Source organism: Drosophila navojoa, chromosome 3 (genome assembly GCF_054131105.1).
Source record: "Drosophila navojoa isolate 15081-1374.11 chromosome 3, UAZ_NAV_1.0, whole genome shotgun sequence".
NCBI lineage: Eukaryota > Metazoa > Arthropoda > Insecta > Diptera > Drosophilidae > Drosophila > Drosophila navojoa.
The window spans coordinates 5937534-5954206 of NC_142891.1; the positions used below are offsets into that span (position 1 = coordinate 5937534).

The window sequence follows — 16673 nt, forward strand, 5'->3', positions numbered from 1 at the left end:
AGCATGAGAGCGGGGCAGTGAGATAGTGATGAAGAGCGAGAGAGAGAGAGAGAGAGCGAGAGAGGGAGCGAAAAGAATGCTTTTCTTTTGCACATTTGCCAACTTTCAATTTGCATTTGGCTTCAACGACAAAAACCAAACACTTAACATGTGTATATTTGTGTGTATATCACATATACCCTGTAGATTGAATGTCAAACACGGCGGGTATATGTACTTTGTATAGATGCATGAACTTAAGTCAACTATTTCAGTAACAGGAATGGGAAATTAAAGAGCTATATGATATTGTTCTGGGTGCCATTGTCCTTATTTTTTGAGGATTTTTCCTAAGGCTTCACAAGGCAAATATACCAGAAAGTTAACCAAGGAAATCCTATGTGTATATATGAAATTTATCTGCTAAATTATAAGGCTTCATGTTAAGGCTACTCGTTAAATATGCCTTTTAAGCAATTGGGATAAAATATAAAAACAATTTCACTGCTTGACATAGAAACTAATGGAATTACAGTCTAACTTTAAGCAAATATATTGATAACTCTTCAGATTTAAGAATATATTTGAATAGCTCTTATATTTAACAGAAAATTTCATTCAACAGCCATGTTTATTTAGCAGAAAATGTAATTTAACAGAATATTTTATTAAGACATTTTCAGCTCTGGTAGTTCTTCTGTAACTTAAAAGGTATTTCTCTGCTAAATGTCGTTCAACTTCTCCTAAATGCTAGCCCTTATATTCACGCTTTTCTCCAAATGCTCGACATATTAAACGCTTAGTCGAGCAACTCCGAGTGGTGTGTTTTTCTCTTCGCTGCTGCTAAAAGCTAAATTCCATTGCAACGTAAGGCTCTAAGCATGGGTAGTGATGAGGACTGGGGATTGAGGACTGGGGATTGGGGTCTGGGACCTGGTATGGATGTGTCTTACATAAAGCTGACGCATCGTCAAACCGCAACAGAGAGTGCCAATGCAAGAGCGGAACGGGGAAGGAGGAGTGTTAGTATTCGTGTTGTTGCCGCTTGGGGCGTGGCAACGCCCACTCAGCCATGACGCTGTCATTTGACTTTGAGTGGGCAAAGAGGTGGACAAAGCGAGAGGAGAAGGCGCTGAGAAGGGACTCTGTGTAGTGCCAAATGTGTTGCAGCAGCTTAAGCATGTTGCATGTTGCCTGTGCAAGGCAAATGCAGCTTAAAAGATTAAATGTGCCATGAGATGGCCGACAGCAAAGGGGCCGGAGCGGGGCCATGCGGGCACGTGCATGTGGCATGTAAGTGCAGCACTTGCTCATGTCTCTCTGGCCACCCCACCGCCATTGCGCCCAACTCTCCAGTGGATGCTCATAAATTTCTCAACACTAAGTAGCCGACTTTAAGCTTCTATATATATATGTATATTCGAGAAAAGGAAACCAAATGCAAAATTCCAACAAGAACTTTGCAGATTACCAGCAATGCCATGCGAAAAATACCCAAATAAAGAAAAACTCAGCGTGTGCTCGAATGAAATCAAATTCTATGAAATTGCAATCACCGAAACGAAAAAAAAAAAAGAGGAAAACAAAATAAAATCAAAGCACATATATTTGAGTTTTATAGTCAAATGAAATAAGCGATTTATTTAAGCAAACAAAAATCGTTGACATACGAATGTAAATAAAATATTTCATTAAAATATGTATATAGAGAGAGATAAAAAAATGCATGTAAAATGTGTCAACATTTGTCACATGTATTCATATGAAGTCAGTAAAATCAATAAGGATTGTCATTGGCTTGCTTTGTGCATCGACCAATATGTAAAATAGTAATATTAATGAATTTAAGTAAATTGTGTAAAAGTTATATTATATTTTATTATGACTAAGTGAATTGAACTAAATCCGCTTTATCTTAAAGCACCATAGGATACACAGACAATGCACAGGTAAATGATTGTGATTGCTGCTATGCTAACAACGACAGAGCATGATTGACAAATGCGATTAGTTTATTATACATAGAATTATGTTAATTGCAATATGCTTTTTGTTAATCTCATTGACGTTGCGCCATCAGCTACAGAGCTATGATTGGCCATACTCATTGTCTGTTCAAGCTTATATACACTGTTAAATTTTACATAACTCTTGATCGGTCTCCTGCACTGTTCAGTCTTACAGACTGTTTGTTAATGCTAATTTCTGTGTCAACTTACAAGCTCTGTTGAAGTTTACAGACTTTCTGCTAAGGATTACAGACACTCTGTGAAGGCTTACGCACTCTACGTTAAGATTAACAGAGCTTACACAAAATCGGCTTAGGCTTGCCTCTGTTAAGGCTTACGCACTCTACGTTAAGATTAACAGAGAAATGGTTAAAGCTTACACAAAATCTGCTCAGGCTTGCTGACTCCTCTGTTAAGGCTTACGCACTCTACGTTAAGATTAACAGAGACATGGTTAAAGCTTACACAAAATCAGCTTAGGCTTGCTCACTCCTCTGTTAAAGCTTACGCAGTCTCTGCTAAGCCTTACAGGCTCCTCTGTTAATCTTTGTTAAGACTTACGTAGTCATTCCTAGGGTTTAATTAATAATTTACATTCACTGATATATTTATTATACATATTATTATATTAAAATTTTCTTATCTATCTTCTATCTTTATTTATTCGACTTTTAAGAAACAAACGAGTGTAATTCATGAAACAACTCATTTTGTATTCCAAATTTGAATAGTTCCGAGTTCACTCAAGTCCCACAGCTGTCGCATTGCCCCCAATTTTCGTTGCAGCTGAGTGGAGTCCATTGAACAGACGCTCATAAATTTAGCTGGAATGTTTGCACAAGCAAACGCCAACAATTTGTAAATGCTGCTCAGTTTGTCAGCTTATCCGAGAGTCAAATTATCAGTTGACAGGAGCAACTCGTTTTATTTGAGTGTGTGTGTGCGTGTGTGTGTGTGTGGGCGGAGGGGGGTTTTGTTGTTTGACTTATTTTGTTGCTATGCTGTGCGCCAAAAAGTAGATCATAAATCAAATTTATACACACAAAGACAGCCAGACCGGCAGACAGACGGCGAGCACACACAAAGCAGCTGTTGAGAAGTCACAATTTCCAGTTGAATGGCAAACTGTAGCGCTGATATCCTTAGACATCCATCACAAGGATACAAGTATTTATTTCTATTTTTAGCACTTAATCAGGCGCCCAATGGCACCCACGTGCAAGCGAACGGGCGGGCGGGGCGGTGGCTTGCCATTGTATGCCAATATTTCACAGAAAATTGCCAATATTTCCGGTTAATGTGAGAGCTTGGCCCAGTTTGAAGTGAAGCCCGCTTGAACTGTGTCGCAAGACTTTGCAGTTTCTTGCTCTTGCTCCTGCTCTTGCTCTTTGTTCCAGCATATATTACGTATACGCAGCGTGCGGCTGTCGTTGTAAGTGCCGCTTAATTGTCGCAGCCCACAAAAATTGATGAGCTGGAAAAGCAATTTAACCGAATTTATTATGTGCAAAAACGAATATTTTCTTCAAACTTTTTTACGCTTGGTGCCAAATTATAAATTTAAACACAGCGAACAAAAAGCAACGGCTATTTGCATAGAGTCTATGGGCCAATGGGGTTGCCAGCTGTGATGTGTGAGGCGATGCGAGAGAGGGATGTACTGGCCTTCCTCCTCTCTGTCCCCATGAGTCGCGTGCGGCGCGTGACTTTGCAGCGGGTTTAAAGGATATGTTGGCCATTTGCAATGCAAATGTCGTGCAATCGAATTGGGCGAAGCGCGCGCACATAAAGCGCTGTCAGCGCTGTCGGCAAAAGTTTAAATAAAAACTCAATAGAATTTTAAAGCTTTGAATGAATATTTAATTCAATGTTCACACCTCGTTTTTTGTTGTTTTCTGTTTTTTTGCAGGCCTGCATTTGCGCAGCATTGAGGAGCCAGCGTCGACGCCGCTGCAGCTAGCGGCACGTATGCCCGCGGAGCAGGGGGGCACAGGGTACGGTATGAGTGAGCATAGCCTGCTCATTGCCACACACCGCACCGGTGTCCCCCTGCCGCTATCACAGCAACAGCCACAACCCGCCCACTATCAGTACAACAACAGCAGCAGTAGCAGCAACAGCAACAGCAACAGCAACAACTGCAGCAGCAACTGCAGCAGCAACATCAACGGCAACAGCAGCAGCGCCGGCGGCAGCAGCAGCGGCGGCTACGTAGCCAGCACAGCGGCCGCTTATCAGCAACAGCAGCAGCCACTGCACCATCAGCAACAGCAACAGCAACAGCAACAGCAGCAGCAGCAGCAGCAACTATATCAGGGCTATTCACATCCCTATCATCAGACAGCGTCGCCACAGCATAGCCGGCCCTACGATCCGGAGTATGCGCGCATGGAGGCGTGGCTGGATGAGAACCAGGAGTTTGTACAGGATTATTTCATAAGGTAAGGCAAAGAAAAATGCCCAAGCTAAGCTTAAACTGAGCTGGCTTAATATTATCGATAACTTATCGAGTGTTGATTTCAACAATATTTAGCTCAATATTTATTGAGCATTTTGACTAAAAGTTAACACTCAACTTGTCAAAGATCGAAAAAAAATATACATATATACATATACCTGAAAGTATTTATCGATAAACGATCTCAATTCAAAATCACTTTTAGTTGCATTCGATTAATAATCAATAATTGTACATAGACATGAAATCGATTTCACTCTATAAATATCAAATCATGTTGCAGCTGCAATCTAGCAAAAATCGATAACTGTACATTGACCTAAAATCGATTTCATATATAAAATTCTATTCAATTCCGATTTTCGCATATGATCCATATGCCCACTCAAAGCCTTCACGCAAATGTATTCTAATCGACTTTTTTATAGTATCGTATAAAGCACAACTTTATTATGGCAAATATTATATGAAAATCTGAAGTTACGATATGTGTGGCTTAAGGCTGTCTACAAAGGATTGTTTAAATTGCATTGTCATGCGCCTGAGCCTCTTCCTGTGCCCGTTTCGTTGGCTCTTTCTGCATGCTGATGGCGATGCCATACTTTGTGCCATATTTATGAGCAGTCAAGCGGCAGGCCGGCCTTTTCCGCCGTAAACCGGAAATTGGCTTCCACATATACTCTTACACACACACACACACACATATCGAAAATCCTAGACAAATGGATGTGTGTGGCACAACATTCTGTTTGTTGGCCCTTGGCTATGACACATAATAAAAATCACTAACAACTAAAAACATAAATTGGGCTTTATTTTCATGGCCAACGGACGGCGAGGCCGTTGCCGGTCGTCGCTTTGCACAGTTCACAGCCTTTGGGCATGTGGCCAGCGTTAAACGAGCCAGAAAAAGGCTTCATTTTGTGTACTTTGCATAGGAATATGTATGTCAGCCGCATGGACATTTAGTTGCACGCTCTGTCCACTCTCTGTTATTCCTGCCACAAAAGTAGTTAGAGCTTGCCACGCACATGTTTACAATTGGATTAGTTGATAACGTTTCTCACACAATTTCATCTCTTGAAAGTTTTATTTTATATAAAACGATCAGCCGCAGTAAACTGTTAAGTGCTGTACAGAAATATGTTAATGTCCACAGCAGCTACAGAAATATGTTAATGTCCACAGCAGCTGTTTAGTTAACAGCTAATGCTAACAGTACTTTATTCAAATCACATTAGAAACGGAATTTATATGAGAGAAATTCAATTTTTTTTTTTTTAAGCTTATTCAAATGAAACCGTTATATATATATTCCTCTTCTTCTCTTCTTAAATCGAATCAAATAACTATTTTTATTATATTTTGCTCGCCAACATTTGAGTTTTGTGGCACTGTGCAGCTCAGTAATTCTGTTGTTTCGCCCATAAAGAGTTGTGTGCTGTGATTTCTCGAATTTTTTATGCCGCTCGCGCGTGTTGCTTGGCCGCATGTGTCCTTGCGACTAGTCGTGGAGTTGCCTGCAGCATGACGTAAAAATGTTTGCGCTTGCTGAATATTTATGAGCTGGCATTTTATTAGACAATTTCGCGCATGTGGTCAGTGTCTTTAGACCCGGCGAGCTAAATTCTTAATGGAATTTTAATACATTTGCACTTTAACAGCAAATATTATAGTCGAACTCGCTCTAACAGTCACTCCCTCTCACTCTTGCAGAAAGGCGACACGTCAAACTGTGGACGCGTGGCTGGTGTCGCATGCGACCAGTGCGGGCAACGATGTCATCAGCAGCAGCTCACCCACGCATCCCAATGGCCAGGCGAGCAGTTCGCGTGCCGGCTCCGGCGCCACAACGCCCGTGCGGTAAGTGTGAGATGAGGCAGTAGTAGAAGAAGAAGACTCAGAATCAGAAGCAACTTTAACGAGCTAATCCATTTTCATTTCCAATTTGCAGCAAAATTTCCGCACATGAATTCGAGCGAGGCGGCCTACTCAAGCCCATTGTGAACACCATCGATGGGACGCTGACATTTTTGAGCATCGGGCCGCAGCTGGACAATACGAGCGGCAGCTGCAGCAATTTGCAGAATGTTGGCGGCGTGGTGGCCGGACAGTATCAGTATCAGCCGCAGCATCATAATCACCATCACAATCATCATCACAACAATCACAATCATCAGCATTATCAGCACAGTCATTATCAGGCCGGCGGCGCCGTCGGCTGCAGCAGCAGCGGCGGCGGCGGCACCGCCGGTGGCGGCACCAACAATTGCAATGCCCCAACAGCAATTAGCGCTACAAGTCCAGGCAGCAATCAGCATTCGTATCCCTATCATCTCTGCCTCCAACGGCCGCAGCGACTGTCGCGCAACGAGCTGAAGCAGCTGGACGAGAAGGAGCTGATTTTCGAGCTGGTGCGTATTGAAGCGATTAATTATGAATATATATATACATATATATATAAGCATTCACATTATATAGTATACATGACATTTATATAATGCAATTATATAAATATTATATCATCTCGCATGGTGCCATAAAGCTGCGCAAATTTCTTAATTAACATGCGTCATACGCCTCGCCCCGCCCCGTTTTAATGTGGAATTTCTTTATGGCCCGCACACACAGTCAGCCCCAAATGCATTTTTCAATCGAATTTTCAGCTCGTTAAGATGGCCGTGCGTCATTTAGCTGTAAGTTGTTCGATACCCTGCACTAATGGATGTTGCGACACTTAATACTTCCTGTTAACTAACTAATTGGTGACTAAGGCTCTGCGAGGTGGCTCAACTTTCTATGTGGTTGACACTTTGATTGTGATTCACTGGGGTATTTCCAGCTAAAAGCTGACCAAAAACCAATAAGCTGATATTATAGTATTTTCTTCAGAAATACATTTATTGATACCGTCATTAGAGATAGTTGGGTGAGCTTTACAAGTGAAACCGCAAAACTTTCATTATATATTTTATCAATATATTTTTTCAACTCCACAGTTGTTGGTTTTTTCCCCTCTTTTTTAGCCTCAATTACGATATTCTCTTCGTCTCCCCCCTTGTTTTTTAAGTTTCAAACTCTTTCTTCTGCTTCATACCGTTACTGCTTTCATTCTCTCTCTTCTTTCATCCTTCCATCCAGCATCCTTCTTTCTTCTTCTTTTCGTCGTCATTCTTTATGTTCCTTATCCCTATCCCTACTCTTATATCCTATCATTACTCTTATATTACCTCTCTTTCTGTATCTGTCTGTCTTTCTCTAACTCTCTCTCTCATGATCTCTGTCTCTCTCTCCCTCCCTCAGTCATCATCCTTCATTTCTCGTCTTTCTTAATCTTATCTCAAAATTTTATATATCTTATCTCTTTCTCCTTCAATCTCTCTCTCTTACTCTCTTTCAATCTCTCTCTCTCTTTTCCTCTATCTTCCTCTCACACTCTTCATACAAACCTCTCTGTCTTTCTCTCCTTTTCTCTAACTTTCGTTACTCTCACACCATCTCTCTAGTCATTGTTTTTCTGCTTAGTCAGCTATTTACTCCAGCCAAATTATAATTAGCCACATGAATATTATATATTTGAGTTATAATTAGTTATGTTTGCACACACGCACGGGGTAACTGCTAGTCAATCAGTTTCTATTTAACCCTTTCCGCAGCCAGCTCCAATTGATTTCGCACACATGCAGCGAATTTGCTGACGTCGTTATCAGCAAACAGTTAAGAGGCCGGGCTCCAGCCGCACTCAAACCTTGTTGTGCTAAATTGTCGCAAACGTCACGCCCTCAATCGGTCGGTCAGTCGGTCAGTCCGTCTGTCAGTCAGTCATTCCGTCAATCAGTCCGTCTATTGTATTTGGCTGATTGGCTTGTTTGTTTAACCAGAAACAACATTAAGTGCATTTGCAATTGCCTAGCTTATTGGCTGACTTTATGGCGCACTTATCTCATAATTCCGTGGCATGTTATGAAATATTTTATAATGTATTATTACTCTGTGTGTGTTATGCTCGCTCGCAGGTAAAGGACATTTGCAACGAGCTGGAGGTGCGCACCTTGTGTCACAAGATCCTGCAAAATGTTTCCATCTTGCTGAACGCGGATCGCGGCTCATTGTTCCTGGTGCAGGGCCGCTGCAATGGCGCCGATGGACTCAAAAAGTAAGTAGAAATAGGTCAATGGAGTAGAAACTAAGTGAGAGATAAATTAGATATAGATAAAATAGATATAGCTTAACTTAGGGGAAACTTCAATTGCATAGCTTCATATTATATATTTTATGATGATTTTATATGATATTTTATTTTTAAAAACAGATTTTAGAAAATTCTTTTAGAGCTTCCATTAAATTCTATATTTGCCCAATTTTCATTTTATATTCATAGAATTCCAGAGTTAAATTTTACTTATAAAAACTCGACGCATTTTTCAAACACTCCAACTAGTTTATAGAGCAACTTCCTTGCGATTCTCAGTTTAGACAATTCTTGGGAATTGGACTTTGAAGTTAGTTGCTTAAACAGTGCCAAGTAGCAATTAGCTAACTTTTAAATATGCCAAACTAACTTTGTAAATTGGGCAACTAAACTCTGTAAAAGGAGCTCGTTTTATTTGCCAGTCGGACTACAATTTCGACCCATTGCTAGAACGGAGGACTACAGGAATTTTAACACTAATAGGTGTGCAAATTGAATTTGGTAATCAGGCAAGTGCTTTGGCCCGTGAAGCTGGCACTGGCAGAGCAACTGCTATAGCTATTGCTATTCCTGCTGCTGGTGGGGTGCTATTTCTAATAGATACTGTCAAAGCGGCGATGACTTCATTGGCCCAAAGCCATTTCGTTGCCAAGTTTTTGCGCAGCAGCAGCAGCAGCAGCAGCAGGCGGCAGCAGCTTCAACTTTGTCTGTGCAACATTTTTGATGGCATTTATTTTTGGCATTTTATGATTTCTCCACTGCAGTTGTTGGCTTCATAACTGTAACACACACACACACATACACTCAGAGTCCACTGGAGGGCCCTTTTGAGCTGTGTGCGTGTGTGTGGCGTGTGGCGCCATTTTGTAGTCGGAACTAATTGCATTTTTGGTAAATTCTGTCGAGGGGCCAAAGACATTTGCGTACTATTTATACTATATATGTAGCTAGAGGGGACTTGAAATGTGTATATGTATTATTATAATGGCCAACTATTGGAACTAAAGTGCTTTAAACTTTTGCAGATGCCTCGTATCGAAGCTGTTCGATGTCTGCCCACGCAGCACCGTCGAGGAAATGGAACAGCAGGAGGAAGTGCGCGTTGCATGGGGCACAGGCATCGCTGGTCACGTGGCCGAGAGCGGCGAGCCGGTCAACATTCCAGATGCTTACCAGGTCAGTTCACTAGCTAAGCCAAATGGAAAGTTTTCAGACCAAAGACCCACCCTCCCCCTCCCTCTCACCATTCAGCAGCATCGAGTTGTCAGCTAGCATCGATTTGACAAATTTGAATGCCATCTCTTCCTTGGCCATTAATCAAGCTAACAGAACTTAAAACACTGGCGAATTCGAGACTTGCACGATTTATGGTGCAGGCAGTCCTCGAATTCACATGCCACATGAGATAGAGTGGATCAAGTGCACGAATATGTTGCCTCAAATACCCTGTAAATGTGTTTGAATTGCACATTTGTATTTTGGGATGACTTTATAAGACAAAAGTTTTGGCTTATTAGAGAAACTTTCTTATGAGCATTCTTTCTGTATCTAACTAACTTGACAATCTATTGTTCAACATTTACAGAACTCACTTTAAACTACACATACTTTTTTTACGAAAGTTGGGACTTCAAAGAGAAAATTAAAATTTTTATATTTTAATTAGAAAAATTATAGAAAGTTTCTTATAAACATTATTTCTGTGTCTACCTAACTTTATTTATTTATTTTCTCAAAACCATACAGACTTTCTTTAAGAGAGTTGGGACTTCAGAGAAAGACTTGAAAAAATTTAAATATTTTTATAGTTTATGTAGTTCTTTGATTCTCATTCATTCGAGTGAAATTTTAAAAATATTTCTCTATATAGGAAATGCCAATTGTACTTGAAATAAGTATATCTAAATTCTAAGAAATACTTATAGAAAATATTTAATAAGTAGTAGAACTCTAAATTAAAGAGGAAAGCCTCAATTCAGTAATCAAAAGCAGCTGAGCTCAATATTTAATATAGACATATTTTTACACTGAGCTACAAAGTCATATGAAAAACATTTTCGCTTCTTCATGCTTCAGAGCAAAACTTAAAGGCATCCTATACTTCCGCTAAGAGAGCACCCAGCCAGTCCAGCACATCCGTTTCTGACTTGCAATGCTTCAATATTGCGCTCTGCACTCGTCCGCACCCAAAATTAAAAAAAAAATGAGAGCAAAAAGAATATATAGAGCACTGACGATGTGCATTTCTCTCCGTTGCTCGGCCAATTGGGCTGTAATTAATCTTGTGGCCAACAAGACTGGTAGTGTCCAAGGCTGCGGGTGTTAGGTAATGTTATTATAGTATTATATCATTGCTGATAGAAGCCAGCGACAGTCGCTTTAAAAGGCTTTAAGCTGCAGGCCAAACAATAATACGCCTTGGCCAGCGGCCCCCTCACACACACACATATGTATATAGCTGACTCGTGTCGTTTATCTGTGCTGTTAAAGTCAACTTAAGGCATGGCCAACAATCGTCTACAATAAACAGTTGGCAATAAATATGACGCATGTGCCGGGCGTCCCGCTGGACGAGGGCCGAGGGCCGAGGATGGGGATTGTTAGCTCTTTTATCAAAACATTTTAGCACAATTAAGTGAATCTTTGGACCGACAGTTAGACGGACCGAGACTGATAACTCTGCTGATGAATTCAGAAGAAGAAGAAGCTGAAGCAATAAGTGAGTAAAGTAAGCTCCAGTTATGCGGACTCTGGCTGACACCATTTGTACGAACACGAATAAAAGGCGATGAAAATGCAAGTCAGCGACAATAACATGACCAGAAATATGATGACCTAGACAAATACCAGAATTAACAGCTTCAAATGGACGGTGGCAAGGGGGCCATCTATCAATGTATATGTACATACATATATAGAGCTGTACCAACACCTAGCCGAAAGTCTCTGATGTCAGTCTAGACGCGCGTATAAATAAAGACATTTGTCCAAATGGAGCTATTTATAGAAATGGGTCTGCTATTAATACGATTGCTTTTCACGAATCTTACAGCCCAAAGATATTGTTCACCTCAGCGAGCTCTACTCAAAGACTTTAATCTGCGATTATTGTGTTAATATAATAATAGATATTTATTTTTCTTATGGAGTACCGATAATTCGAAATGGCAAGGGAATCTTCTTTTTCGTCATACAGAAATTCAAATAATCGAGAAGGAATTTTTTTCGATTTAGTGGGATACAAATTATCGAAACTCGACTGTTCTATAAATCTATCAAGAGAAACCTCAAAGTATTTTCTCTCTAGCATTAGCTTATATGGAATACCTATTTTCTCATAGGATAAAGGCTTCTGCTGGCTCTACTCTAACTCTTATTGTACAAATAACCATATGCATCTCTATAATAAGCATATCAAAAGAAACCTTTAAATCATTCCCTGGCTCTACCTTATTAGTCTCATCTCAAATCACACCAGATAAATGTGTATATATATATATTTATACTTAATGCCAATGTCCTTGCAGGATGAACGCTTCAATTGTGAAATTGATTCACAGACCGGCTATCGCACCAAGGCTCTGCTCTGCATGCCCATCAAGGACTCTGGCGGGGATGTGATTGGCGTTGCGCAGGTGATTAACAAAATGAATGGCGAATGCTTCACGGAAATCGATGAGAAGGTGAGTGCTAACCGAATCCTTTGTGTCAGAGTGGCTGCTGTCACCGTCCCAGTGAGTGCCTGACACATGCAAATTGCATTTATTATTTAACAAAGTGAAAAATTGTTGAACAAAAAGCTTTTTGCAAAATGCCAGCACATGTCAGGGATTATCCCAGATCTCACAGCTAAAAGGCAGGTCGGGCTTTGGCCTTGCAGACGACAGCCATAACACACTGATGAATGTGTCTATGTGTGTGTGTGTGTGTGTCATATCATAATCCGTATACTTATATATTTATTTTGTCTTCTTCTTTCGGCTTCAGGTCTTTGCCTCGTATCTGCAGTTCTGTGGCATTGGCTTGCGCAATGCGCAACTCTTTGAGAAATCTCAGCTGGAAATCAAGCGTAATCAGGTGCTGCTGGATCTGGCGCGCATGATCTTCGAGGAGCAGAGCACCATCGAGCACATGGTCTTCCGCATCCTCACCCACATGCAGAGTCTCATCCAGTGCCAGCGCGTGCAGATCCTGCTCGTGCACGAGGCCGACAAGGGCAGCTTCTCGCGTGTCTTTGACTTCGAGGCGAACGATCTGAGCGACGACGAGGCCAATTCACGCACCAGCCCCTACGAGTCACGTTTTCCGATCAACATTGGCATCACCGGCCATGTGGCCACCACCGGCGAGACGGTGAATGTGCCCAATGCCTACGAGGATGATCGCTTCGATGCGAGCGTCGATGAGAACTCCAGCTTCAAGCACCGCTCCATACTGTGCATGGCCATCAAGAACTCGCTGGGTCAGATCATAGGCGTCATACAGCTGATCAATAAGTTCAATGATCTGGTAAGTCTTCTCAATATGTTGCCATTGTGAACTAGTTCTTTGTTAGCCAGTTGACTTGTAAACAGTGAACGTGCTAACAGTTCATTGTTGATTAGTTCTTTGTGAACCAGGTCATTGTGCCTCGATTTCTTATGAATCAGTTCATTGTGTGCCGGTTTATGCGTAATCTGATTCTTGAATCAGCTCATTTCTTTGCGAACCGGTTCCTATTATAAATATTTATTCTTCTTTGTGAACCTGATCATTCTGATTTAGTTAACAATGAACCAGTTCATATGGAAAAAGTACATTTTAGGCCAGTTCATAGTGTACTAGTTCATTTAAATTCATTAAAATTCAATTTTTAGCCACTTTTATGTGAACCAGTTCATTTTGATTTAGTTAACAATGGTTCATGAGTCACTAGTTTATTTTTATCTTAGCTCCTTATGAATCAGTTAATGGTTATTCACTTAACGTTACATTGTGAACCAGTTCCCCATGAACCAGTACTGGCCCAGTTTAATGTACCTATGCTCCACATAAAATTCGAATCGTGTTTTATTATTATCTCCATTATATGATCTCTGTTTATTATTGTTTCTTCTTCTTTTAGGACTTCACCAAGAACGATGAGAATTTCGTGGAGGCATTCGCCATATTCTGCGGCATGGGCATCCACAATACCCACATGTACGAGAAGGCGATTGTGGCCATGGCCAAGCAGAGCGTTACCCTGGAGGTGCTCAGCTATCATGCATCTGCGACCATGGACGAGGCACATCGATTGCGCGTAAGTTCAACAGCAATGCTGACAGTTCAAATCTTACCCCTGGGTGTCGTGCGCCCAATGGCTTTCGGGAGGGGGCGTGGCTGGCGCAAGGAGGCCAGCTACTGCATTTAAATGCTTAATTTTATTTGCGTGCACGCTTAATTTGTATTGGATGTGGAACGAGAGCAGGGTGGGGGCGGTGGGGCGGCAGGCATTGTTGGTGTGAAGCTCTAGGACTTGGCTCGTTTGCCGGACTCATTTTTATGCCACTCCATAAATTCTTTGTTTTGCTTGGCCTTCTGCTTTTTGCTTCCATGTTTTTATTATTTTTGCGTGACAGCAGCAGCAGCGACAGTAGCAACAACCTGTCTACGCAGTCACTCACTTAACTGTCCCCATCCTCTCCCTCCTTGCCCATCTCTCACTCTCTCTCTTTCTCACTCAACGTGTTGACAGTTGTAATTAGTTTGTTCGCACAAGTATGACAAAAAGAAACTTTCGCACACTGGCTAAGAGCATTTGCTATACTAGTCCCTTCTTCAGCACTCGCTACTCACTGAGCTGTACCCCCACCCCCCCGTCCACCATAGGGTCCATTGCTAACCCCATGGACTTGGGATGCTTCAAGTTTTCGCATCTGTCTCTCTGTTTATCTTTGTGCTGTTGGCGTCTCTTGTCGTTCGCCTGTTGCCGATGTAGCTCCCAACACTTGCAGTAATTATGCTGGCTAAAATTATGACCGCCTGTCGCCTTGTCAACGGTCCGGGCAGACGGCGCTGATGCTGGGTTATTAATTTTAATTAAAATTATGCCATTCTTTGAGCTGCTTTTACTCAGAGCTCCGGCGATTATGCCATAAAGCAAGGAGCATACAGAAAAAGTTATAAAAAAAAAACCTTTTCCGCTGCTCCTTTGCCATTTCCGGTGTGTGTGTGTGTGTGTGTGTGTGTGTGTGTGCGTGGGAGTGTATCATGAGCTCGTACTGTGGCTAGTGCGGACATCAATTAACATTTCCTGACAGCTGCTGGGTAGACGGTTTCGTGTGTTTTTCCGTTCGTATTTCAGCATCCGTTTGTCTCAGGCGCGGGCTATAAATAAAAGTGAAGGCTGCTAGGGTTAAAACGTATTAAAAAAAAGGGATAAAAATGTAAATTATATTAAAAGAAGTGTTCAAAACTAAAGCGCAAAGAATAAAATGGCTAAACTGTCAAGGCTTTGTGAACTGAATAGGACAAAATGAGTAATTTGGGATGTTGCATACGATTTCCTTAAATCCACATTTAATACAGGATTTCAAAAGTTTTCCAAGAAGAAAACTTCCCTTAAAAAGCTATTGAAATTCTTGTTAAGATTCAGAAAATTCATTTGAATTTCATTTTGATTGCGTTTTAAGTTCTGAGAAGAAACAGAAATGCTGAATACCTTTTCCAAGGTTATTTGTGCTCTGCTCCATACTTTTCTTTGTAAATATTCGCCCTCTCCAAACTTTCTCTTATTTGTTTTAATGTTGATCAATATTTCAATAGGTATTGAGCTGCCATTTAATGATTTAAATTCTGTATTCCTTATAGCGCCTACGAGTGCCCTCTGCGGTACATTTTCGTCTGCACGATTTCAAGTTCGATGATATACACTTCGAGGACGATGATACGCTGAAGGTAAGCCGTATATAGCCTCCTAGTCAACATCGATCAGCTTTACTAATTACTAATTACTCTATCTACATTATAGGCCTGTTTGCGCATGTTTTTGGATCTCGACTTTGTGGAGCGTTTTCATATCGACTACGAAGTGCTCTGCCGTTGGCTGTTGAGCGTCAAGAAGAACTATCGCAATGTAACCTATCACAATTGGCGGCACGCCTTCAATGTGGCTCAAATGATGTTTGCCATTTTGACAGTGAGTGTAAGAAATGATACTCAATCGTGTATATAGTTATATCTTTATCTATCTCAACTTAGACCACACAATGGTGGAAGATCTTTGGTGAAATTGAATGCCTCGCTTTGATTATTGGCTGCCTGTGTCACGATCTCGATCATCGGGGGACTAACAACTCCTTCCAGATTAAGTACGTATGGAATAATTAATCAAAATCGCTTCTAACTAACGCCCCTTTCAACCGTTACAGAGCCTCATCGCCCCTGGCGCAGCTTTATTCCACATCAACGATGGAGCATCATCACTTCGATCAGTGCTTGATGATCTTGAATAGTCCTGGCAATCAAATTCTAGCGAATCTATCCTCAGATGATTATTGTCGAGTAATACGCGTGCTGGAGGATGCAATTCTATCCACAGACCTAGCTGTCTACTTCAAGTAACTTCATTGAACATCTTTTCCCTATATATTTATTGACTTTTTAAGTTTCAATAGAAAACGTGGACCCTTCTTGGAGAGCGTTCAGCAGCCAGTGAGCTATTGGGTTGCCGAGGAGCCGCGCGCCTTGCTGCGTGCCATGAGCATGACTGTCTGTGATTTGTCGGCCATAACAAAGCCGTGGGAGATCGAGAAACGTGTCGCCGATTTGGTTAGCTCCGAGTTCTTCGAACAGGGCGACATGGAGAAGCAGGAGTTAAATATAACGCCCATTGTAAGTGGTTAAGAAGAAACGAAACAGAATCATGCCGATATAGGCTGAAGATGAAATATATTTTAATATATAATCCCTTTCGCAATCTTCAACAGGATATCATGAATCGCGAGAAGGAGGATGAGCTGCCCATGATGCAGGTGAACTTTATTGATTCAATATGCCTGCCCATCTATGAGGT

The 16673-nt window shown here is 41.3% G+C and overlaps 1 protein-coding gene across 8 annotated transcripts in view; it reads left to right on the forward strand.

Annotated features, from left to right (window-relative positions):
* The window catches only part of Pde11 (Phosphodiesterase 11), a 94147-nt gene that overhangs the window by 69319 nt on the left and 8155 nt on the right, over positions 1–16673 (forward strand). For 6 of the 8 annotated variants that reach the window (XM_089258065.1, XM_089258063.1, XM_089258064.1 and 3 more), the window contains 14 exons: positions 3898–4429; positions 6163–6309; positions 6401–6860; positions 8463–8602; positions 9664–9814; positions 12166–12321; positions 12626–13147; positions 13743–13919; positions 15470–15556; positions 15630–15803; positions 15860–15969; positions 16030–16218; positions 16276–16492; positions 16588–16671. In XM_089258065.1, the coding sequence (XP_089114191.1) occupies positions 3898–4429; positions 6163–6309; positions 6401–6860; positions 8463–8602; positions 9664–9814; positions 12166–12321; positions 12626–13147; positions 13743–13919; positions 15470–15556; positions 15630–15803; positions 15860–15969; positions 16030–16218; positions 16276–16492; positions 16588–16671 (3146 nt within the window). The remainder of the gene's footprint in view (positions 1–3897; positions 4430–6162; positions 6310–6400; positions 6861–8462; positions 8603–9663; positions 9815–12165; positions 12322–12625; positions 13148–13742; positions 13920–15469; positions 15557–15629; positions 15804–15859; positions 15970–16029; positions 16219–16275; positions 16493–16587; positions 16672–16673) is intronic. The other 2 variants (XM_089258068.1, XM_030383857.2) reach the window with 1 other exon arrangement.